The sequence below is a fragment of the Dendronephthya gigantea genome, unplaced genomic scaffold (genome assembly GCF_004324835.1).
Source record: "Dendronephthya gigantea isolate DGI-Jeju-01 unplaced genomic scaffold, DenGig_1.0 000103F, whole genome shotgun sequence".
Taxonomy (NCBI): domain Eukaryota; kingdom Metazoa; phylum Cnidaria; class Anthozoa; order Malacalcyonacea; family Nephtheidae; genus Dendronephthya; species Dendronephthya gigantea.
Genome location: NW_021163113.1, coordinates 371894 through 396156, shown reverse-complemented (window position 1 = coordinate 396156; position 24263 = coordinate 371894). Strand labels below are relative to the sequence as shown.

The 24263-nt window shown below is 35.9% G+C and overlaps 2 protein-coding genes and 1 long non-coding RNA gene across 4 annotated transcripts; 2 read left to right on the top strand and 1 right to left on the bottom strand.

The window, feature by feature from the left end:
- Window positions 1-525: 525 nt before the first annotated feature.
- Window positions 526-8570, top strand: LOC114534613 (collagen alpha-5(VI) chain-like). 2 transcript variants are annotated; one of them, XM_028556077.1, is made up of 6 exons: window positions 526-2092; window positions 2886-4293; window positions 4930-5169; window positions 6009-6620; window positions 7076-7195; window positions 8148-8570. In XM_028556077.1, exons 4-6 carry the CDS (start codon window positions 6092-6094, stop codon window positions 8399-8401), a joined length of 903 nt encoding a protein of 300 aa, XP_028411878.1. In that variant the 5' UTR covers window positions 526-2092; window positions 2886-4293; window positions 4930-5169; window positions 6009-6091; the 3' UTR covers window positions 8402-8570. The 2 variants fall into 2 exon arrangements, with proteins under 2 accessions (XP_028411878.1, XP_028411876.1); XM_028556075.1 differs by lacking the exons at window positions 526-2092; window positions 2886-4293; window positions 4930-5169 and having other exon boundaries at window positions 5770-6620.
- LOC114534614 lies at window positions 8267-23992 on the bottom strand. Its single transcript, XR_003688145.1, has 3 exons — window positions 23720-23992; window positions 17241-17379; window positions 8267-8339 (listed from the first exon to the last, which is right to left on the bottom strand). It is a non-coding gene; the product is annotated as an uncharacterized LOC114534614 (long non-coding RNA).
- LOC114534612 lies at window positions 16379-22319 on the top strand. Its single transcript, XM_028556074.1, has 7 exons — window positions 16379-16575; window positions 17335-17388; window positions 18432-18736; window positions 19798-20110; window positions 20208-20465; window positions 20928-21164; window positions 21884-22319. The coding sequence occupies exons 1-7, from the start codon at window positions 16497-16499 to the stop codon at window positions 22078-22080; spliced, it is 1443 nt and encodes a 480-aa protein (XP_028411875.1). The 5' UTR covers window positions 16379-16496; the 3' UTR covers window positions 22081-22319.
- Window positions 23993-24263: the final 271 nt, after the last annotated feature.

The window sequence follows — 24263 nt, the reverse complement described above, 5'->3', positions numbered from 1 at the left end:
TGAGGTAGAAACCATGAGAACGAGATCACCAGAACGAGTTTGCTTCCAACAGATTTATGGCACATAAAATATGGGCATGTGTTTAAGGTGATTATCATGTAATTAGACGCGCGATCATCTTTGTACCAGATGAAATTTCATGTCCTTGAAGAATTGGATGATACTTTTCTTTAATTAGGATCCCATTATATCTTTCAATATTGCCAAACCCAGCATGACCGAAGCAGCTAAAAGTTTGCTTGTGTAGGATTTAGTTTCTTCGAACCTCTCCAAGGTTAGTTTCATACCAGCTTTTCAAATTCTCACTTTTTCTGCGATCTTACGAGGAAAGAATCCTTCAATACTTAATGCAACTATTAGTCCTTGTGTACCATCACTTTGCACCTTTTCCCACCCATCTTGGGCAGTGTAAAGGAATGAGAATTTACTTTGTTATAATTTAGATCATTAGGACCAAAACAGTGTTCAATTGATATGGTTTACAGTACTGAAACACTAGCACGCATGTCTTAACTCGAATACGTTGCCAGGATTTAATACTGGAATTCTACAACGACTGGACTCAAACTTTTGCCCCGTACTGTATATATGAGCTTGATACGTTATTTTCAAAGTTCCGTCATTTTTATTGGGCTATTAAAGGCTTTTACACAATCGCCTTAAATTCAAAAAGGTTTTTAAAATGTAAATGTATATTTTAATGTGAACTGTCGCTGCAACATCAAAGCTTTTGTACTATTTTGATGTTTTTCTGAAGCCCAAAATGTTGAAATTTTAACAGTTACCTAAGTTGGATAGGCTCTATCATGCCTGTAGAAAACGGGTGACATCCCCTTCAATGTTGTGACTATATTTTGTACCAAATGATAAAACTATTGAGTCATTCCATCAAATAAACTTATAGTTATAGCTAATCTAGGCCCGGGAGATAATTTTCATGGTTGAAAATGGCCAGGGGGGCTGCATGCACGTATTTCTAATTACGTATTAGTCGTAATTTATATGCACGGTCGTGGATTTAAAATCTTAACTTATGCATTATTTGTTTCAAAAATCGTATTAGGTTAATGTTAATTGTAGACAAGTTCTATTCTTCATGTTTAGAGACGGAAGAAATGGATGAGGAAAATGGCCACGAACCAGGTAAAACTGTTATGAACTTATGACTATGAACAAAAGTAATTTCAAAAGTAAAATGTCGTATAACGTGGACTACTTCCCTTTTTTTGTTACCTCCAGAATAGCGAATACTCTTCATAGTATCATTTGTATTTTGGCTTTTCTATCAAATACAAACACTATACAAAAGTTCGCCCCGGGGCATAGGACATCCCCCAGACTTTCCTGATGTGTGTATGTTTCTGATCGTGTGAAACCTTAAGGTCAATCTTAACCTTAGGTAATACTGAAAAAATAACACTGTCCACAGTGTCCAGTGTGCCAGTAATCAGCCACTCGACAATAATTATTGCAGTTAGTTATTTGAATTTACTCGATGCTGCTTTGCAAACATTTCCCCTAAAACCTTTCCCATATAAAAGGCCTGTTTCTTCGATATGGTTACTTGACAATAACAGTACTGCTACCAACCTTATAATGAATAATATTATTATGCAGAGACAAATAACTCTCTTTCCCAAAGTCATTGCATTGTCGCGAAAATATTTTGTTGCCAAAATACTATGTGGGAAAATTTTTGTTCAAAATTTCGTACCAGAAATTAAAACTCGGAACCAGAAATGCGCCAAATTGATAAATGAAACTGACTCTAATCACGCCACACATCACACTAAATAGCCGCAATGTTTCAGGCTGCAAAAAAGATATCCTGGTTCTTTGGTACAATTCGATACCTGCTAGCTCTGAATTCCTTTCCGTTGTTAAAAAAGTCCTGAAGACTTTTGTCGGAAGTGAAAAGCTGTGCGTGGAAGAACAAGGCACTCAAATTGGTTTCATCACCCTCTCCAACGACAACCAAACAAGAAAATTATTAAAAGTTGGGGAAATCAAGAACAAAACATTGCTGACCCAGTGGTTTGATAGTTTTGACTATGAGAATGACTCTTTCACAAAACTTGAGCTTGCAAAGAATGTAAGTTAATCCTATCTCTGCGTGTTAGAAAAATTGGTGTGGTTATAAATTGGGCCATTGAAATTAGGGTACGTTTTTCACAAGATATGAAGACCATTAAAAAGGACGTTGCCTGTATGTTTTAGGCTAGTCACGTTAGCGCTAGGTGCATAACGTGTATGAGTTTTCCCATTTTGCGCCAGCGCTTTACCAAAAAATGACCTTTAAAGACCGCTCATGATCATCAGCTTTGTAAATAAAGAGTGATGATGGGAAGTACTGCTATACTGTTACCATGATTAAAGTAGTATGAAAAATACCAAATTTCTTACATTATTTTTCGTTCTCTTGTAAATAAACGCTAAAATATGAAAAAATGAACTAAACAGCGGTCATCTTGGATCAAATTTTGAAAGATATAACTTTTGGGTCAAAGATTATCGCTTAATGGGTTCGCTTCAAACAACATGCATGGTGATCTATATTGCTCAAAGAAAAAATCTTTTTATCGAGTTATATTAAAGAAACAAAGTTTAGTTAATACACAGCATATGTGCAATAAAAAATTTGCAATGAGTTACTAAAGATTACAAACGAAGAATGAAATTTTTTCAGTGCCAAATTAGTTCACATGCAAGCGATCACACATCTCATTAACACAAACTTCCTATAAAGTTCATTTGATGTTAGCAATGGTATCTCGCACGAAGTCAGATCTGGTATTTTTACCTGGATAAAAAAATGTAATATTATTGCGAATTCAATCACAGACAAAATTATATTATATCTAACGTATTGAACTTTTTTCTCAAAGGTTTTTAACGTGAGCAGTCCCAAAAATTTCCGTCCAGAGGTGGAGGATGTTATTTTGTTGTTAATCGGTGGATCTCACAATGCCTCGGAAAATCAAACAAAGCTAGTAGATGAATACACCAGAATCCTAAAGAAGAGGAATATCACTATTGTTGGCTTAGTGGTCGGGAGTGAAGATGAGATCAAAATGTTGAAACCGTATGTCGAGCGCTGGTCGTCACCAGAGCTTCTGTTTGAGTCAAACTTTGAAGAGTTGGACAAAGTTGTGAATCAAATAGTTAATGCTTTGTGTGAGACACCAGGTAAGTAAAAATAAGACGTTAGTTATACACAAAACATGCGGAGTGGCAAAACAAGCCATTTTTTTCGGTGCCACAGGCTAAAGAGAACTATAATTATTTTAAATGAATTTCTATTAATAAAAAAACAAAAGCAATAAAAAAATGTAAGAACATAAGATGCGACCTCGCATAAATGGCTCTAGTGTCTGTTTCCATTGTTTCTCTTGTCAAAATTCACCATTGACAACCCACAACCCTGTCACCCAATAAGCATGATAACATAAAAGGAGTTGAAATGGATTTCTATGTCGTTGTGGTATTTGTTTCGAATTTGTTGCCGAATCCATGCAAAGATTATTGAACCATATTGAAAGGATTCATCAAAATGAACCAAATTATAAGCAGCACTCCTCATATTCTAACTCAAAAATGGTGCTTATTCAGCACTTGTAATTTAAACACTTTTTCTGTTGCTGTTTTCGCACCAGCACTCCTCGTGTACTTACTCCAGAATAGTGCTGTTTTAGCACTTAAAATTGTAAAACTTTTTCTGGTGCTGTTTTCCTGGTGTGGGTGCTAATTCAATTACCCCAAAGTTGTGTTAGATAATCGTAGTGCTGAATTGACTCCTTTACCAAATGTTAGAGTCAAACAATCTCCATATTAGGTATTAAAATAGTAGTTTTAATTTAACGCCACCATTTGGGGCTTATTCAACTACAGTCTTGGTGCTAATTTAACCCCCTGAAATTAACAGCATGGGTTTTAACCATCCAAAATGTAGTTAACGAGTTTTATACAACCACTCTGTGTATCGCAGTGTTTATAACTGCTCCCTTTTTTCGTGAAATGAAACACACATTATTTCTTCAGGAGAATGTAAGTGTAGAGATGGCGACATTTACAAGTTTACTACATACGTCGGGCGCAACGAAAACAATGGGTTGGTGCATTGGCCAGTACCCGAAGTCACGTGCTCTGAATATGCAGGTGGCCAGATCGATCCACCTGACGTCAGTTCCCCTGCGATTTTCTCGCTGGGCGAGCACGTGATCACATTTTTATTCTCGCATAAACGCAATGGCCAGATTGTTGAATTCAAATGTTTTGTCAATTTCACTGTTGCCCGTAAGTGAAGTTTACAGTAACTATCTGTCATTTTTGACACACGGATACTCCCTAGGAGTATCAGGGAGTCATTGCTAACGGTCTCGCATTCTTTAGTGTCATTAACTCGACCAACCCGCTTTGCGCGCTCAGTATTAAAAAATTGTTTATCTGGTTAGTTTACTAGCCAACAATTAATCGGCTATTCGTGCATCCGTGAGTCGTCGCATTGAGACCTTTGATTGCATTAACTATAATAATTCATATATATTCCGTCAACCACAGTTGACCCGTCAAACGTCACCCGTTTCAACGGGGGTCGTTTCCACAGTGTGAGGAATGTGCGAAACGACAAAATTTATATACAAAATATTACGTTTTAAAATATATGACAAAATTGTTTGAAAGTTAGCAAATTCCATAAGAAGAGCGTTCAGCTCCATGTGCATTTTTTTCTTTTACCACTGCACGCTAGTATTTTTATCCCCTGATGAAGAGAATAGACCATCCAGAGTGTCGAAATTAAACGATGGGTCGTGAATGTAATATTTGTGTGGTGATTAATTTCATTAATCAAACCAGAGTAGCGATAATTGCAATGGATTATTATTATACCTTGTTGCCGTGAACTTATAAAGTCAATTCGTTGTGTATTAGGTTGTCATTGTCCATGCAATCAAACAGTTTATGCTCAAGTTCAAGGAGATTCGCCGGACAGAGCATTAGTCAGTTGGTCAGAACCTAAGCCAAGATGTCCGACGACGCCAAGTCCAGAAAATCCGAAAAGAAATGCTGATTTGCTCTCTGTTGGTAATTACACGCTATACTACAACTATACACACAGCAGCGAAAACCAAGCATTTAGTGTCCAATGTCATGTAAGAATTTTTGTGGGAGGTATGTGGTTGTGGTTGTTTTGTCAGTCTAATTAATTGAATGTATGTTTAACAACTTGTTTTCAAGCTAGGGTGACATAACATGAAAAATTCATATAAGAGTTCAGTCAGTAAATCTTTGATCAGTTAAGGCAGACGCACGAAACTTAAGATAGCTACCCATTTTTCATACCCATTCCATGATACTATAGAATTTAGAAATTCAAGGTAATTAAGGTGGCTCGAGACAGTTTTCAAAAATCCCATCATTCGTCACTTTGACACGTTCAAACCACGCATTTTCATGATTTATTCCAGAGATATCGAGGTTTTTATATCTTTCGATGTCTCTACTTTTGAATCGTATTAGTTTTAGTAACAGATCGTCCGTTGCTATGACGACATACGTGTACAGAATACACTCCAAAATGACCAATTGCTTCGGACAGTTGGAAAAAAAGCAAGGTGACCTCCAATTTTTTTTCGTGCATTACTTTACTTGGAAGAAAAACTAACAATTAGCAAAATATAAAAAAATTCTACAATGCCACATTTTTGAAAAATGCAAAAATGATATTTTTTTCGATAATTATCTTTGCCATTAATTGTTTTTGCCATTAATCATTTTTGACGTAAAAATGCGTTGTTTGAACGTGTCAATGTGATGAACGATGGAATTTTTCAAAACTGAACCAGTTTGACCGGGAGTTAATAAAAGCGGAAGTCTTTTGAATTGAGAACAGTCATGTTGAAATGACTTATTTATGCTGTTAAAATTCTGAAGAAATAGCTCTGCGAACTATTGCTCTGCGAGTGAAATTCCAGCCTTACATTCTTCAATGATAGTCAGCTTTATTTTAGATGCATCGAAATGTCAAGAAAAAATTGACATAGTTTTTGTGCTGGACAGATCTGGGAGCATTGCCGATGGTGATTATCGACAAATGCAAAGATTCGTAAAATATGTGGCAAGTAAACTAAATATCGGTGTAAGAAATGATGCAGGTGACGTAATAGGTCAAGGCGCTATAGTTACCTTTAGCGAAATTGCAGAAATTGAGATCTTACTAAGTGAAAGCGCAACACCAGGAGCATTCGATAAAGCGGTGGACGCTATGGAAGGACCTTTACCAGGCGGGCGTACAAATACACATTTAGGCCTAGAGTTAGCTGACAGATACGTGGTTCAAAAAACTGGTGGATATCGAGATGACGATGACGTAAAACATATACTTATGGTGATAACAGATGGAGAGCAAACAAAAGGAAGGGATTATGTTCCCGTGAAAGAGGCTATAAAACCCTTCTTTGACAGAAATATGGAAGTATTTGCAGTCGGTGTAGGATTGCATATAGATGAAGCTAAACAAGAAATCCGAGACATGGTCAGGTCTGACGCAAATGCAATCTTCCCCACAAGTTATACTGATTTAGTAATTCAAGTGAATGACAGCCCCCTTAGATTTTGTTCAGGTATTGTGATTTCGTGTTTAAACGTTGCAAAAATAGCTAAGCACTAAAGAAATTAACATGTAAAAACTAATTTCAACGTAGGAATAGAATGAATATAAAGATGTTAGAACCGGGTATATAAATAAATACACGGGGATAATGACTGGCATTCCTCCTATAAAGAAATAGTATTTAGCCGAGATATTTGTTTATGGATATAGAGGGTATAAAAAAAAATTGAAACGCGAAATTCACTTGCCATGAATCTAAAGGTTTAATTTTTACATAGCAAGAAAGGGGAGTTATTTAGCTTTCCATGCAGGAATATCTTTTTGATGCCATCATGGGAAAAAATAATGCCGTGACAATTGTGTGTTGAAAGTTACAGAAATGTGCTCAATCCATACAAATCTGCGCCGCTGGTTGATTTATTCGTTTCAATAACAGATAAATTCATATGTTTTCTGTACTTTCAGTTTGTGGAACGAAAAGAGAAGACTGCCATCCAACATTAGCAACTTGCACTGACATAGAGCTAGGGAAGTATGAGTGCAGATGCCACAAAGGATACATTGGAGATGGAAAGACATGTTTTGGTACGTGATTCATTCCGCATGTCACCACCAGGCATAGCTCTTTAAATAGTTATAAATCTTACACGAATCACATTATCCCCATAATCGTAAGATCTCTTTTTATTCATTTTCATCAGTTCATGTAGGAATATTGTTATCTCTTGATTTGCAGATCAGGACACGATTTTAGCTACAATGCATGGGGGGAGTTATATAGCTTATATATTTAAACTTGGACTTTTATAGATTCTGCTAACTGCAAGGCATGTGACAACCTTAGAAATGGCTTTTTCAATTTCTTTTTCGAGGGGGCTGGTGTGTGGGTCGCCAAAATAGAAATGATTGACTTCAAACTATGCCATTAAAGCATTAATTGAACTTTTATTATACCTATAATATCCTGTCATGTATTCTAAGGGCTCGTCAACACTTGCCATTTTTCTCTCTTGTTTGATGTGAATGAGGAAACAGCTAGCTCTGGTGTATATCTGACGAAGTGCCATAATTTAATTTGGACATTAGTTTAAAGTTAACACACACTCGTTCAAATCTATGTTAAGAGAATAAATTGGCATCTTAGAGAGCAGCGAATATTGTAAGTTATAAATATTAAGTATGTACCGAGAAAAACGCTTACGAGGCCCACAAATTTTGCTTATTGAAGACTTCCATTTGACATTTTTCAGTCTAATACTAGTTTCACAAATTTAAGTACAGGTATGCATGTCTATGAATTATTTTTCCGAATATTGTAGCTAATTGAGAAAAAGAATAATATTACTTCACTAAGAGTCTTATTTCACAGGCAAAATGGAGTAAGAAAATTTTCGCGTGAAATAATTGCCCGGATCCACACTAATTAAGTTTGGCATAAAAATATGCGCCCGCTAATATATTGTCAAAATTGAATAAAATCACAAGCGTGCAAGCAACTCAACCGCTTAGTGAATCAGGAATTTTTTAATTTGTTAAGCTTGTGAGTGTTCTGGTGCACAAAGAGTAAAAGTTAAAGTGAATATCGGCCAAACAAATGCTTCCGTCAGTTGGTTGGAGCCTAAACCTACTTGCCCGACAACGCCAAACCCAAACAATACGAGGCACACACGTGGACAGTTCCCTGTCGGTAACTACACGATCGTTTATCAATACACCCACACCACCGAATCTAAAAGTTTTAAGATACAATGTGATGTGAAAATTGTTGTCACAGGTATGACTACAGAATAATTATTACGAATGGCTTTAGATTATTTCACAATGTTATAGAATGCAGGCGCATATCACTACTCATACGCATGCAATGCTGTATTTTGGACTGTTGTTCGGTCAGTCAGACTTTAAGAAAACGTAGCGCCCTTTGGCTGTGAGGCTAGGCAGGTTGCGTAAATGAAATTATGTTTGATGGGTGCATGGTGAAAATTCAACCAGTGATAACACCATCTATATGTATCACGAGGAATAAAATAGACATTTTCCCTTTTAGCTTTCAAGCGCGCAATGCGTGACGGTAGTTGATTATCAAGGTCAATTTGTGTTGCGATTTCGCCATGTTTAGGAGCGATTTAGTTCAACAAATATGCAAAAAGAATCGGCAAGGTTTTCTTACAAACAAAATCGCAAGTTGACCGATATCACAACTCAAAATTGCTTGATAATCAAATATCGTCACGTATTGCGAGCTTAAAGGCTAAAAGAGAAAGGTTTAAATCATTTATTAAAATTCTCACACGGCCAGTGACGCTTGCCTGAAGCGCGTCCAACATGATTTTTATCCCTGCTTTTACGTGAATTGGAATTTGAAATATTCAAATTGATCTAAAGAAAACACATGCATGTTTTAGAGATGCCAGAGGAGCCTTACTTTAGAGGATTGTAAGCACTAAATATAATTGCACAATTTCTGCGATTGTTATCGTTTTCTAAGTCCCATGCCTTTTTTAGGGAGGTATTGCGGCAAAACAGCCTATGATCCAGCCTCTCATATTTGCTGCCGTGATAAGACTCATCCTAAGAAATTTGGTTACAAGTGTTGTGGCAAAAATTACTACAACCCTGCTGGTCTTTTATGCTGCGGAGACACCAGTATCGTATCTGTTGGAAAACAATGTCCTTCTTAAAAAGATATTAACTTTTGAAATATGGCATCGAACCTTTGCATGTCTTTGTTCGACTATACTGTAATAATGTAGTATATTGCTGTAATAAGACTACACTTGTAGATAATGCGACTTTTTTATAGTAATATATGCCATAACATTGATTGTAACATTAGTTCATAGGCGTGTGTTACATGTTGTTATTAGCTAAATTCAATCTTGTACGATGCTGACTGTAGACTATTGTGGGATTTGTAGCTTAAGTCAAGGCGTCTATAAGACGTCATTATTTCAGACGCATTTCGTTTTTATATATACTGTTACGGGTTCAAGGGTTGACCAGCCTATTATGGGTTATACCACCTAATACGAAAACTACATGTCGAAAGATTTCGAAAGCCACCCCATCCTGAAATGCATGGAGAAGTTGAAAACGAGAAGTGAAGCCTGGGAATGAATGATATGTGAATAAATAGTCATTATTATATAGCCGTCGTTGTATTGTTGTTTACCGTGCTTAGCGCAATATATCAATAATAAAAAATGTCCATAATTCCAAATGAATTATTTGTTGTTGTAACTTTAGTTCTTATTTGGATGCCAACGATACAAGTATGCACGATTTTGGCGAAAACTTACTTAGCCTGAAAAAGGCTCATGACGGAGGGGTCATTGGACGAATAAATAAGTCGAGTTTGCAGTGTTGGTTACTTCGTGGCTTAACCGAGACTAGAACAATAAAGCCTTCGTCGATCTCATTAAGACTTGAGCAGCTACTTGCCTAGCAAAGTTCCCAATTCCTTTCCTAACCTTTGTTGTTTCGCGTTGTAACATGTAGCTACCACTTTATTACTGATTTTATTGTCCGAAACATAAATTTGAGATGTGCCATTTTCGGGTGTTTTGCTCTCAGACTTTAAATTTTCATACACTGTGTCGAAATAATTCCCATCAATCACATGATTCATAACCACTATAGTCAAACACCTTTCAAAGGTTGCGTAGCGATCTTTTTTACGTCATTTGAAATAAAGCAGCACACTTCCTATTCGAACTTGAATGTCGAAATCTTGGCGCATATATATAATATACATACAGTTGGGGTGTTTTCAGTTTTTTCTTAACTGAACAGATCAAAGTGTCCGAAATATTCAATATTAGGATAATATATCCGCGAACCCTTCTCAAATTGCATTAGGAGAGAATAAAAATATGACACTTGCGTCTTGAATCAATGTTAACTTCTATAAATACATGCGGGGTCCTCTTTAGTAAACTCTAGTAGTAAAAAATATGCATGAAAGAAAATTCTTGTGCACTAAATAATTATGGTGTCAACTAATGCGTCCGTGGACAGTATTTTTCGCTACAGTACGGATGTTCCAACTTTGAGATATAGGGGCTATAATTATGTGTTTGTTTATAAATACACATTATGTATACGATTTCATTTTGGAATATCAATAAACTTTCCTGAAATTAGAGCAGCAGAGCACTGCCTTTTTATTAGACTTGTGAAATGAAAAAGCAAAAATTTTAGCCTATCGTTTCATGAACACTGTCGAATGAGAGCGGAATTTATATGCATGTTTATGTGACTTGCATGCAGATTATGAAATTGGAAGATCAAGCTCCGTCGTTGCTAAAAGCGATGGTACACTGTGCAACGTGCAATGCAGTTCTACCCTGCATGATGCATCTAAAGTTGTCAAATACGAACATTTCTTACGATCTGCTAACGTTTTCTTCGTTTTCTTAGCATTTCGAACACTTTTTACAAATTAAGATCCCTCAACATTAGAATTTGCATTGCAATTAAATTGCAGGGAAAGTTGGCATCGTGTAATACTTACTTAGGGTGAATAATAATAGCAAATTATTGTGTCACATAAACACTGCTCCGGCGCAAATTAACAACTTGATCTGAAACAAGACATCGCGCTGTTCTGTAATTTTGGGACGTTTGAACTGGCCTAAGCTCGCGTGACGCAAGACGTCTGGGTTTCTTAACTCATCAAAATATACCAACGGTTTATTAAGAGCATGTTTACTCTCCAGTCTGACGCCTGTATTCTGAAAGCTCACTCACACTCAAACTCATTGAGTGGGAGATCTTAATCTTCTCATAACGTTTCAATGGCGGTATTTCCAGTCGAACAGGGGCTTGATTTTCAGTGATTTACTTTATATCTTTCCATCTATTCAGAAAAAACTTTCTCATTGATCAGCATTAACGAAATTTACATGTAGCCTAACACTCGATGAGTATGAGTGTGAGTGAGCTTTTTGAATACAGGCGTGAGAGCAAACTAGACCACTTGAAAATCCGTTCACAGAATATACACGATCATCCATAACTGAACATAATACAAGAAAAAACATACTCCGAAAAATGACATCTTGTAAACTCAAGATATGAGCTATAGACAGCAAGACTAGAATTTTAAGGTGATATTTCGACTTTTTTCACACTAAATCAAATTGTAAAACGCTATAAGAAATACAATGGACAAACAGAAAACGTCAAACAACGTTCTTTTCTGAATCTCTCACTCAAAGCGCCCATTTCGAAATTCGTTAAATCAAATCACATCGTCATTGTTATATGGTACTGCAAAGTGGAAACAAACACTCAAGTTCTAAATAGTCTAATTTCCACGTTTAATGTTTAAATCTGATTAATTTCATGCACGTTTATATTTTTAGGAGATTACTGCGGCACAACAGCCTATAAACCAGCAACTCATATTTGCATGCTGTTGTAGCAAGGCTTATCTATCTTAAGAAACCTGATCACATGTGTTGTGGCACGAAATACTATTATATCTGTTAAAAGACATTGTCCACTTAATATTTTATATTGTATCCAAAGTATGACTAGTAACAGACTAACGCCTTGTAAAGATTTTCAGTTCGTACAGTATACGTGTATTTAGCTAATACGCATGCATGCTTTGAGATAAAACGGCCATCAGCAAGTGGCAAAGCTGTTAGCCAAGTGGCTTCATCAGCGAGTGGCAGAGTTGTTAGCCAAGCTGAGGATCCTTTCAACTAGGCGAGGTCATTTGCTCGAATCTGCTCCTCACTCATGCTCGATCTCAAGTTCTGTAGCAGCAACGATATTTCCTAGCTTGACGTTGTTTTGCAATCTGACGGCGAAGATCGTGCAGGTAAATTAACCAATCAAGATTGAGAAAACAATGACGTGAATGATAATAGCATTTATTTGCATTCGCCCGCCGTCGCTCAAACGGTCAAAAATATTTGGAATTTCGAGCCGTTCGTACTTCGTATTCTCATTTTTCAAATTGTTTATTCGTTTTAGCTGAACGTGAGCTGCTGTACAATATTTCTGTATTATTTAGCAGTGTATAATAGATTTATAAAGTTTTATATATTTCTAAAATGTAAAATCATGTTATGTCTGAGTATTATGCACCATAGAAATAATAGACGTTATGTCGAGTCATCTGAGTATATATTAATGCTTGTCATGTGTACCGCGGGTTTCAGCTATAAAGCAATTTTACTTTGCCCTAGACAATATAGACAATAATTATATAACGTATTGAAAATTTGATAAATCTGTGGGAAGGGGTAAATTGCTACAATTGCATGACACTTCTTGTCATTGCCTGAAAATTCTTCATTGACATGCCAAAATTTTGACTGCCATAAAAAAACCCAGACCGCCCCTGAGATCAAGTGTTTCCCATCAGATTCTACCAAATTACATCATTTAGGTACATGTTTTAGAACTATCGCATGCTGCAAGCTTTCTCTGATTTCCGACCAATTACTGATTTCCGAAAAAATTGCCCAACAGTTCGACTTAACACGAATTTGTTGAATGTCCTGAAAGACTTTGCTATATACGCCTGTCTAGCGCTACCCTCGAATGTGGTAGACTGAACACTTGAGGTCCTCTCGAAACGTCAACGTGTTTCAGAAGGACATCACAATTAAGATTTGATCAAAATTGCCGTTGCTTGCAGAACGTCGTAGTCCTTGAAGAGCTGTTTATATGATCTCAGTTCAGTAAAATTGGCGTTACATGCATGCAGTAACGTTAAAATCGTCTCTAATATAGGACATTAGCTGGCCATTTATGGGAAGGAAAATAAGCCTTTTTCTCATACACCATCTTTGGCATTATACTAAGTTAATTCTAAGAAGCATTAAATCTTGATTGGTTAAAAAATTATAGGTTTGAGGTCTTACTGTGAACTTGAGTGCATTTTCCCTGCAATATCGAGTTTAATACAAATTTAATACTCCCGAGAGTTTCATTGCTACTGAGAATTTTCAACGTTTTTAATTTTTCAAAATCAAATAAATTTTAAATTATCATAATATTCTTGCAGATTAAATAACAATAAAACACTTTGACTGCTCTAGCATCCATAGTTTTCAAATTTGGCTTCCAGAATTTAATTTATATGCTTCTGAAAACTCAAAATTCGCGTCGCGTTGCCGCATCGCGTCCGGTCTGTGTCGACCTTAAAGTGTCTTTGTTAATGATATTTCAATATGAAACACTACTCATAACATGAACATGCAAATCATAGTAATTTCGATGCACAGGAATGAGGCCTCGGTTAAACGTCGCATTTTGGTGGCGTCGAATGCAATTCAAGCCCGTTTTCCTGTAGACGAAATTATTCGTCGAACAGATAAAAGTAGGGAGCGATTCTACTTTCGCCGCAACTAAAAAACATCCGGCACCGGATTTCAGATGTCGCTATATTTCAGATATTGTATTATATCATAATTGTATTTTATCTATGTCATAACTGTGTTACATCATATAATTGTATTACATGATACTTGAATTGTATTTTATCTATATCGTAATTTATATCTGTATCATAACATCGTGTTATATCATAATTCTATTTTATCTATATATCATAATTGTCTATTGTATTGAAAACATTATATTCTTCATATTACTATATAGTTTACTTTGCAAATATCGAATTTTAATTTAGCTTAATAACTTATGTAACCCATTGTATATTTTCACCGTAAAAGGGTATAATAATATTATTATCTTAAACATGTACTGCATTGGCTTTATATGATTTAATTGTCTCCCATGTTAATTAAATTCGACAAAATTGAACTTGTCTTTTGATTGAAAGTGACTTTTTGATTATAATTAATCTCTCTAAAATAAACAAATCCAATATTACCAGACATAAGTACAATACCAGCGCATGACGCATTTGCAGGTACAACATGTTGTTGAATATAGCAAAGAAGCAAAAACATTTGAAACATGTTTTTGTGCTTGGAACAAATTCAGAATATTTTTTCATATCATGATGATTTCGAGTATTCCTTCCTGCTTGAACTTAGTCTAGACCCTTAGTGATGAAGTAGCTAACAATATTGAAGATTGAGATTGAAGTGCTTTATGGGAAACATGAACTAATGTCGTAGTGATTATTGAAACGAAAATATTTTTTAGAAAGACCTTTCCGGAATTTCATTATACTGCGAGTTGATCGGGCGTTCTTTATGTGTCTTGTATATATAATATGTAATATGCTGAGTTATAAGAAAGCAAGTATATGATTGAGCAAAAGTTAAGTGGTCAAAGATTTCTTAGAATACGGTAGAATTTTGAAATTATATAGGACACTTCTGTATTGACTTAGCCTATTATACAGGGTGAGTCAGAAAAAAGTCCCCTCTATTGAAATCAAGCCTTTGTTAGAATCTGATTGCCTTAATATTATGATAAACCCATTTGAAAGCAAGACGCTTTATTTGAATGCCTCAACCTAATAACTATGCTATTTACACACTACTGCGTTGATCATGCATTCAAATCAACAAATTAAAGGCTTCATTTCAATAGGGGGGACTTTTTTTTGACTCACCCTGTATACTCGAAGTGTTTTAAAACACAGCCAGTTCGTCTCATAGCTGAAGATCGTTATAATAATTATATGGTATACGTTTCTGAGTATTTTTGGACTATGGTGTATGGACTGTTGCTTTCTTGTCATTTACATTGTTGTCTATTCCTTCGTTAACTGGGATTCTATTATTTTCTTATTAAAAATGGACTGCATACAATGTGGTTCATCTTTTGCAACATTGGAGCTTTAGAGATCCATGCTAGGTCAGAATATAGTTCCAAAGCTCTAACTTGCAATCAAATTCGTAGATATTTGTGTAATAATGTTTTTATAGAAATGAATAACCAATGTTAATAGCGTCGTCATTAAAGTATTTTGAATTTAGAATTGGACCGCATAATTTATTCTGAATTGCTCTGACTCCGCCACAGCATTAGGTAAGAATTTGCTTTCCTTGAGTGAATACTAAGCTTCTAAAGATAGCTATATTTGAAGGGGCATACGAGGTAAGCATGTAATGAAATTTAAACAAAATATTTGAACCTATTGACTGAATCAATATGTTATCGTGTTTATCGACATAATTCATAATTGAACTATAGTGCATATTTTATAATATTTCGTTTTCGTTTAAGATCACGATATGTTTCACTGAAGTGTTTACCAACAAGAAAGAAAGTTAACTCGTGCTGGATGTTCTCTTATGAACAAGACTGCAATATTGTAATGCGATGTTGCAATTTTCATTGGCAAGTTGATCTAAGTGATTAGAACAGTCGATCGCTCGCCACATTACAAACGATCAGTATTGATATATATCATATAAGAATATCGCCAGTTGTTGACCTTGGGAGAACGTTATTTCGAGTAAAGATTTCATGTTCGATCAATAACTGATTATTAACGAGTCTAAAGAATAACTTCTGGGTGTTGATTTTTTAAAATACTCGACAAATGCAGCAGGTGTAGAAATAGGTCGTGGTTTCCATTCTGAATTAACAGGCAGGATTGTTTCCTTACTGAGGAAGGTAGATATTATTCTAATGGTAGGATTGTCTCCTTACTGAAATAGATATGATGCTTGCTTTGATCAAGTGGCTTTACTATTACCCTGATCAAGTGGCCGTCTCGCATCGTCAAAAGCGAAACCACGGCGCACGTTTTAGTGTGTCAAAGGAAAAATCATTGATAAAAATTCCAACGGTCTATCAATAATCTTTCGTTTTGAAGTTTGCAGATAGTATAAAAGTAGCTATGGCTGCATGCAGTTTCTTGCCATTCAACAAGAGACGTGCATAAAGAAGACTTATCCTGGAAGACTAAAGATAAAGACTTGAAGTGACTGAAACCTTCAAGATGATGTTACAGTGGTTGTTTCTATTAACTTTGTTTTTTCAAAAAGGTTGGGCTTCCAGTTTATCTGACGAACTTGAGGGTAAGTGATATCATATTATCTCTATGTGACATGTAAATATTCATAATAATATATTTTAAGATTTTACACCAACTAAAGGTACTCAAATTTCGTACCTTATTAGCTACGTAGTCAAAACTGATCATTTGCAATAAATTAATTATGCGATGAGATTGTGGGATTAGAGTGGTATGTGCTTGTAGACCTCGGTATAGTCTGTAATATGTTTAGCTTGCTCCAAAAGAAACCTCTATTATGCGGAAAGCTGATTTTCAATCAGGGACGCACGTCCAAAAAGAGAGTAGACTAATGAAATAGCACTACCAGGACTCGAACATTTACTCCAGGATTTCAAAAAAAATTTAAGAAGTTTTATATAAGTATTCTCCTTGAAGCAAACCAAATATTGCTCGCGTTATCTCTTTATCCCTGGTTTATGACTAATTTCATGAAAATATAAGATTTTATATTTTATTTATTTGTTTAAATTGTGTTAACCCAAGTTGGGAAGCTGATTGACAACAGATAATACCGCTTTGCTTTGAGCCCCCTGGCTTAATTCATGTGCTATAATTCGAATTCTCTGGTTGATGACTGCATGCATGGACTAGAAAACATGCATAGTCTATATTTCATTCATCAACTGGATGGCATTGTGAAGAAATTAATTTCCAATTTGTACTTACCTAAATACACTACACTGCAACAATGAACACATTACCATATTTCATCAAGTTGGGTTTAAACTCGTATGTTTTTCGATCTTTTTTTTCTAAATAGATTCTCGTCTTTGGCGTCGCGGAAGTCCGTCTGTATTCACGGCCCCTAGAGAAGGTAAGTTCAATTATCAAACAACTGACGGTTGCAAAAATGCATATAAAAGGGTGTTTAGACCTAGGTAGGATGGCATTTGAAAGGGTATAGACCGTGCATGAAAGCTATTAATTTAAAAAAACATGGCGGTAGAACAATTGAGCTATATAGAAGTGTAAACATGCATGCAGTCCTCCTCGCCATTTTAAATCAAGCAAGTAGTTTCCTGACATAGGCAGACCAAATCGTATGTCACATAGGAAATAACCCAATTGATTCGATGGCTAATATTTATAATATTTAAAAACAATTTTAGTCATCGAAATGAGGTAAATATCATCCATTGTTGCATTAAATAGGTTGGTTATGGATTATCGCGGCTAATTAAGTTCAATCTTCATTCTTTCGCAAATATTTATGTAGAGTTAGTTTGTAGTTAACTCCACAAGCCTTGTTGAAGTGACATCTGCTTTCATCAAAATTTCAATTTACACATCCAAAACTCTTTTTGAACGTGTGCGAGGATTTCACACTCGGTTATGTCTTTGCCAGTTTAACTGCATTCTTACATTCAATAGGGAATAAAAAATGATGGACAGTCATGTCTACACGTGAATGTACCGTTTAAAATACTTTGAAGCTTACACATTAGGAATTGTTATAGGTTTTCTCGAATTTTTTATAAATTGCAGTATATTAATTCACAGAAAGAGCTAGAGTGGGTAATTTTAATGATAATCCACTCGTCTGTGAGTAAAAGGTGAAAATAATGCAAAATAACGTTATTTCCCCGCTTATTAGTACAAGGGTACTGCACATGCACTTTATTTTCGCTGTTGTCGTGTCCCAGCCATTCTTGTCCTTGTTTTGTCCAGACGCCTGTTCGACGTCCTGTCATTTGTATTTGCAAAGTTAAATAAATAAATAAATATATTAACTGAAATGTTTGAAATTCATGCTTTAAACATTTAGCGGGCCAAGAAAGGGTAATAGGCGATTATAGATTGAGAGTAAAATGGAATAGAGTGGAAAAGTAGACTGTTTAGAATTTCTATTGACTTTAGAATGCACAAGAGACATGCTCGTGATTTGGGATAATTCCCAATCTGTTGGCATTGGCAATTTCCTGGATAATGTGCGGCCTTTCCTAAAGAAGTTAGTTGCAGATCCGAAACTTGATGTGGGAAAAGATGGCACTCATATTGGTTTTATCACTTTCGCCAGTGAGGAGAAGACAAGGCGTTTGTTGAAGATTGGATCCATAATGGAGCAGGAAGATTTGCAGTCTTGGTTGGATGGCTTAAACTATGTAGAAGATTTAATGGGTCCTTATACGTACACGGGTTTAGCATTCAAACTTGCAAGTGATGTGAGTGCACCGCGCGTCCTTTAGATTTATAATGTGTCAATAGCTTGTTTAGAAAAAGCGATGATAATTCATGTTAGACCCACGTAAACGTCAATGCCAGAGAGTTGAGCAAATTTGTCGACCACAGATCCTCGGAAAGGAATTGCACGTGCATGTCAACGCGTGAATATTTTACCGGATCCTAAAGCATTGGATCACAAATTTGAACTCTTAGGTTTGAAATCTAACGATGATTCTAATTGAAATGTAGTCCTTCAACCCTTAAAACATACTCGATTTATTGCGACACCAATGTTTGCTTACAATAATATCTTCACGTCACGAATGCCCCTCTATGAAACTCTATAATATGGCCAGCAGTCTATTTGTCATACTTTACTCTCACTGTTTACAGCGAAAAATATCTGCAGTTCCTTTATCTTTAAGGTCTGTTAACACGATCAAATTTTGTCCAATCCGATTCCCTTAATTATAGCGCAGCAAATCAACTAATCAGTCTAATGCCGGTGCCGTACTGCTTTATCAATAGCAGACTACATTCCATACGTCAGAAGTGAATTGGACCCGATGAAATTGGATCATGTGAACGGGCAAAACAATTATATGATTTAAGTGATACAATGTAAAGCTAAAGGCTCGCCTAAAGGCTTGGTCCATTCAAGCGAAAAAAAAAAAAAAAAAAAAAAATATATATATATATATATATATATATATATATATATATATATATATATATATATATAAGTAATATTTCAAAGTAACGTTTCGTCTTAACTTACGACATATTTTTATTATGCATAAATTGTGGAAATAGTCTTTTATGGCTTTACTAAAAGTGCTATGTTGGGCTTTAATATTTATATTCCCCATGGAGTTAATATATCAAATTCTCGTTGAGTGGCATAAATCAGCGCACATGCATTTGACTGAAATAAAGGAAAACTTGTCGTATTCCGCAAAATGCGCAACGAGTCAGTCAGTCAAAGAGGATTTTTAAATATTATTACTAATCTCGTTATGATCAACTTATTTGATGAATATTTACGTTTGACATTTTAAAGGAATACCATTCAAGAAATCCATTAAATCATCGTACAGAAATTGACGACGTTATTTTGTTATTCACCGATGGCGAGCCGAGAGCAAGAACTAATGCATTGATAAAAGAACAATACGAAATGGCTGATGAATACTCGGCCAGCCTAATGGCAAGGAACGTGTCTATCATTGCCTTGGCAGTGGGAAAGGAAGCAGAAAAGCCCGAATTCCGGAAAAATATTAAATCGTGGTCGAACCATATGTTTACCTCAGCGTTTGATAAATTGGACGACGTTCTCGCAAAAATCGTTGATGAGTCATGTGGAGTCAAACCGCGTAAAAATCTCAATTTTCTTTTTATTTTCACTTCAATATTTTTGGCGTTTTTTGGGACACCCCGTGGATTTTATCGATATGGCTTTTTCTTTTTTAGTGCAGTGTGCTTGCGATGGTGAAATTTCAACGGAACAGTACACCAAGCCTGGCGAAAATACCATTTTCTTGTCATGGTTAGAACCTGAACTGAAGTGCGACAAGTCTGTTGAACCTGATATGACCGTGGATCCTTCTAACACACAAAATCCACAGGAGTTTGGAATCGGCGAGCACAAAATTAAATACACTTTTGCGTACAAAGATAGTGACAAAAAGTGGGCCAGCCAAGATTGTTTATTTACTGTCAATGTCGGTGGTAAGTTTTTATAGCTAAATGTACATTACACATGATAATAGTATTGGTCTACACTGGCAAAAAAAAACGCAGGAATAACGCATACATATTTGACTATACTAGCATAACTATTATTTTCACTAAAATAATCATGCAGTTTCAGACATGTGATTAGGTGATAGAAAAGCCAAATAACAAATCTCATGACTAATACAGGAAAGTTGGGTTTCATACATGGGACTCATTTCAAAACCTTCAAATCATCTATAGAGCGCATAACTATGCAGAGAGGAAAAGAATCAGAACCACTTTCTATGTAATTAAAGTCGTACCAGGTTGAAAACCTATAAGGTCTTGGGTTATCATAGAAAAAGTATTTCGTTCTTTTACTTAACGATACTCTTCACTCCGTTATTTATGAAAAAATTGTTAAGAAACATGCATGCCTGTTTTGATATAATAAGAATATTTTGATATTTTAAGCATGCGAATGTCCAAGCACACAGACGATAAGAGCTCAAGTTAAACTCGGCGAGACAAAAGCCACAGTCAATTGGTTGGAACCTGAGCCTAGTTGCCCAGCTAGGGGCAATGGAAACAACCCAAGCACTACGAGTGGAGATTTTCCGGTCGGTAAACACAAACTTGTTTACGACTACAAACACAGCACCGAATTTCAAACCTTTTACATGCAATGTGTTGTGAATATCATTGTGACAGGTAGGACAATGGCTACAGTCCAATATTTCTGTAAAGAGTGCATGCAATCTATACCGCAGATTCGGTAAAAACGAATCGCTCTGAATTAATAACCTTCTGTAAGAATAATGTAAGCCTCGAAATGGCCATTTCACAGCTGTCAGATGTTCATGATGAGCTGTCAAAAGATCGCAGAATTCTGGGAATACTCACAAGCAAAATGGAATTTTTTTAACTTATTCAGTAGTTTTCTCTTTGATAGCCATACAGAAATGCACAAATGTAAACAAATGATTAGATTTTCGGGTTAAAACTTCATACACACCAATTATTTATACTTCATAAACATCAAGAACTTGACTTAAAATCCATTGATTTTCTGCCAAACTTTTTGCAGTGCAGTGAGATGTCCGGGAAAGATTCAGCGTCAGCCTACTACCAGCTATCATGTAGAAAACTACATTTTCGGGATATAGGTTATAAAATATTTCATTATTGTTGTGAGAAAATGCACAAACAATGCCCAAACAATCGCAAAGGACAGGCAGATATACCTGCTGGACAGACAGACAGACAGAGTCAAACAACGTTTTCCCCCGGAACCTCTCGTCCAAAGCGGCGTTTTCGAAAGTGGTTACATAAAATCACTTCGTCATAGTCTTATGGTACTGCATACAAACGCTCATGCACGTAATAAATAGTTAAAGAAGTCTGATTAATTTCCACGTTTATATTTTTAGGAGATTACTGCGGCACAACAGCCTATGATCCAGGCACATATATTTGCTGTTGTGGCAAGGCTTATCCTAAGAAATCTGGTCATAGGTGTTGTGGCACGAAATACTACGATACTGCTAGCATGGTATGCTGTCAAGATGAGAGTCTCGTGTCTGTTGAAGGACATTGTCCATTTCAGATGCAAATAACGTCGCGTTGAACTTTTGATCTCTCGTTTTCATATATTACTTGATGATTATTTTATATTATGTCCACCGTATAAATAGCGGCAGAATAATGCCTTGTAGAGATTTTCAGTTTGCACAGTACGAGTGTATTTAATACGCATGCAATCTTTGACATAAAATGGCTATTATAGCTATAATATATAGCTATAAATGTATACATTATGTATGCATGGTTCATTAATGGTAAACAATAAATTGGGTTTGGATCTAAAGCAATGTGTTTTTCCTCGAGTAACAGAAATGCAAAAAACGTGCATTTCAAAGCGAATTCCTTAACAAAACTATCCTTATATATGCACAAGAGATTGAACTTGCTGAGCTAAAGGCGCTATTACATGGTGCAATTTTTCTTGCAACTTGCATGCAATGCAAACCTACTTTTAAATAATGTAAATTAGTGCAGATTCAGTGATATATTCAATGACTTGTTCATGCAAAGGTGAGATTTCAACAGAGCAGTACACCAGGGCTTGCGAAAACACAATTCTCTTACCATGCATGGAAAGGACCTGATTTAAGGTGCGACCATGCAAGCAGTTGAAAACGAGACTACCGTGAGACTACCTAAAAATTAAACATCCACAGCCGTTTGGCAGTGCAAAGCACAGCATTACGTTCAATTTCAATGAATACAAATTAAGATAATGATAAAAAGTGGAAAAGCCTGGAATGTGCATTTACACTCAATGTTAGCGGTATAACTCAGTGATAATCATCATTACAAGTCCATCAACAGCACCACAAGTTACATGCAAGAAAAATGGCGCCGTGTTACAGGGCCTTTAGTAATAGATATTTTATTCGCTTAAGCGATCAAATAGCCAAAATTATAAATTGTAAAGGACGAAACCGGGAAGGTTGCGAAATATGCATTTCAGGTAACAATGTCAAACTTTCGGAGCGTCTCCAGTCGGTATAAACACAGAAAACTTTACAATTACACACAGCACCTCATTTCATAATTTTGCCATGTAAATGTTGCCGGGACAGGTAAGCAGTATACATGCAGAACCGCCCGCGAGTAACTTGACGCCACTTGTTAAGGCTACTTTCCACTTACGCGTTTTTCATACGCACGTACACGCACGTAAAAGTCTAACTGAATCCTTACACATGTTACCTTTGAAAAAACTAAGTGAATAAATCGAAGGAACTTAGTTTTCTGCATATTTTAGTATGTATTAGTTGACCTAGATGTTAAATAGTAGAAATTTAAAAGCATTTAAAATTTTCCGTACGTGTACGCACTTTTCAAATGATAATTTATACGATTGCATAAATTATTTGCTCACACTCGCATATTTGTGAATTGTGTTTACAATTTGTGGTATTCCAATTTTAAACTATGCAATTTTGACAACCTGCATTATTATTAGTTGTTGTACATTTAGTAGTATTATTAGTTGTAGCTATATTTTTATTGCAATCGGCTCTTCACGCCTTTTTCGACTCTCGTTGTGTCTGTAGGCTTTCTAGTCAGACGATTGATTTTGTTGATTGAGCGATAAACCACAAGCATGGTGTTGTTGTTGTGAAGTCTAAACTCTAACTTTATAAATCACATACCCAAACTGTATGTAAGTTATGAGTACTTAGAAGATAAGAACTTACCTTTGGCAAAGACTTCGGCAACTGGCATAAAAACATTTCTTTGAGGCGATACACAACCACGGGATAAAGGAATGACCATGCACGCGGTATTTGACATCAAGATTCTCGAGTCCTTCCTGGATATTTCATCCCACAGTTAGCAAATAGTTGGGGTTCATTATCAATCTGAAGTTTCCATGAACGATTTTAGTCAAGTTTATGAGAATTTACAAAAGAAGAACCCAAGTATTTACCAAACACACAATTAGACAAACTATAGTGTAGCCGTTTGATCAAAACAAGACTGTTAATTTATGCAATCCAACTTGTGAAGGCAATAAATTACCAGTTGATAGCGGTCCTACTAAAAACCGCCCGAGACCGCCCGAGGGTATAGAAAAACCGCCCGAGACCGCCCGAGAGTATAGTAAACCGCCCGAGAGTATAGTAAACCGCCCGAGAGTATAGTAAACCGCCCGAGAGTCCTGACATCTGGTATCCTGATTAAGACACTGTTTTAAATGCAGGCCTGGCAAAGTAAAACAATAAGGATCATGTTGAGTAA

Coding starts and splice junctions, on each gene's coding strand:
- LOC114534613 (XM_028556075.1), top strand. CDS start 5,987: ATGATAGTCAGCTTTATTTTAGATGCATCGAAATGTCAAGAAAAAATT. Junction 6,621..7,075: donor CCCCCTTAGATTTTGTTCAG/GTATTGTGATTT, acceptor CTGTACTTTCAG/TTTGTGGAACGAAAAGAGAA. Junction 7,196..8,147: donor AGATGGAAAGACATGTTTTG/GTACGTGATTCA, acceptor TAATTTGTTAAG/CTTGTGAGTGTTCTGGTGCA.
- LOC114534612 (XM_028556074.1), top strand. CDS start 16,497: ATGATGTTACAGTGGTTGTTTCTATTAACTTTGTTTTTTCAAAAAGGT. Junction 16,576..17,334: donor TTTATCTGACGAACTTGAGG/GTAAGTGATATC, acceptor TTTTCTAAATAG/ATTCTCGTCTTTGGCGTCGC. Junction 21,165..21,883: donor TGTGAATATCATTGTGACAG/GTAGGACAATGG, acceptor TTATATTTTTAG/GAGATTACTGCGGCACAACA.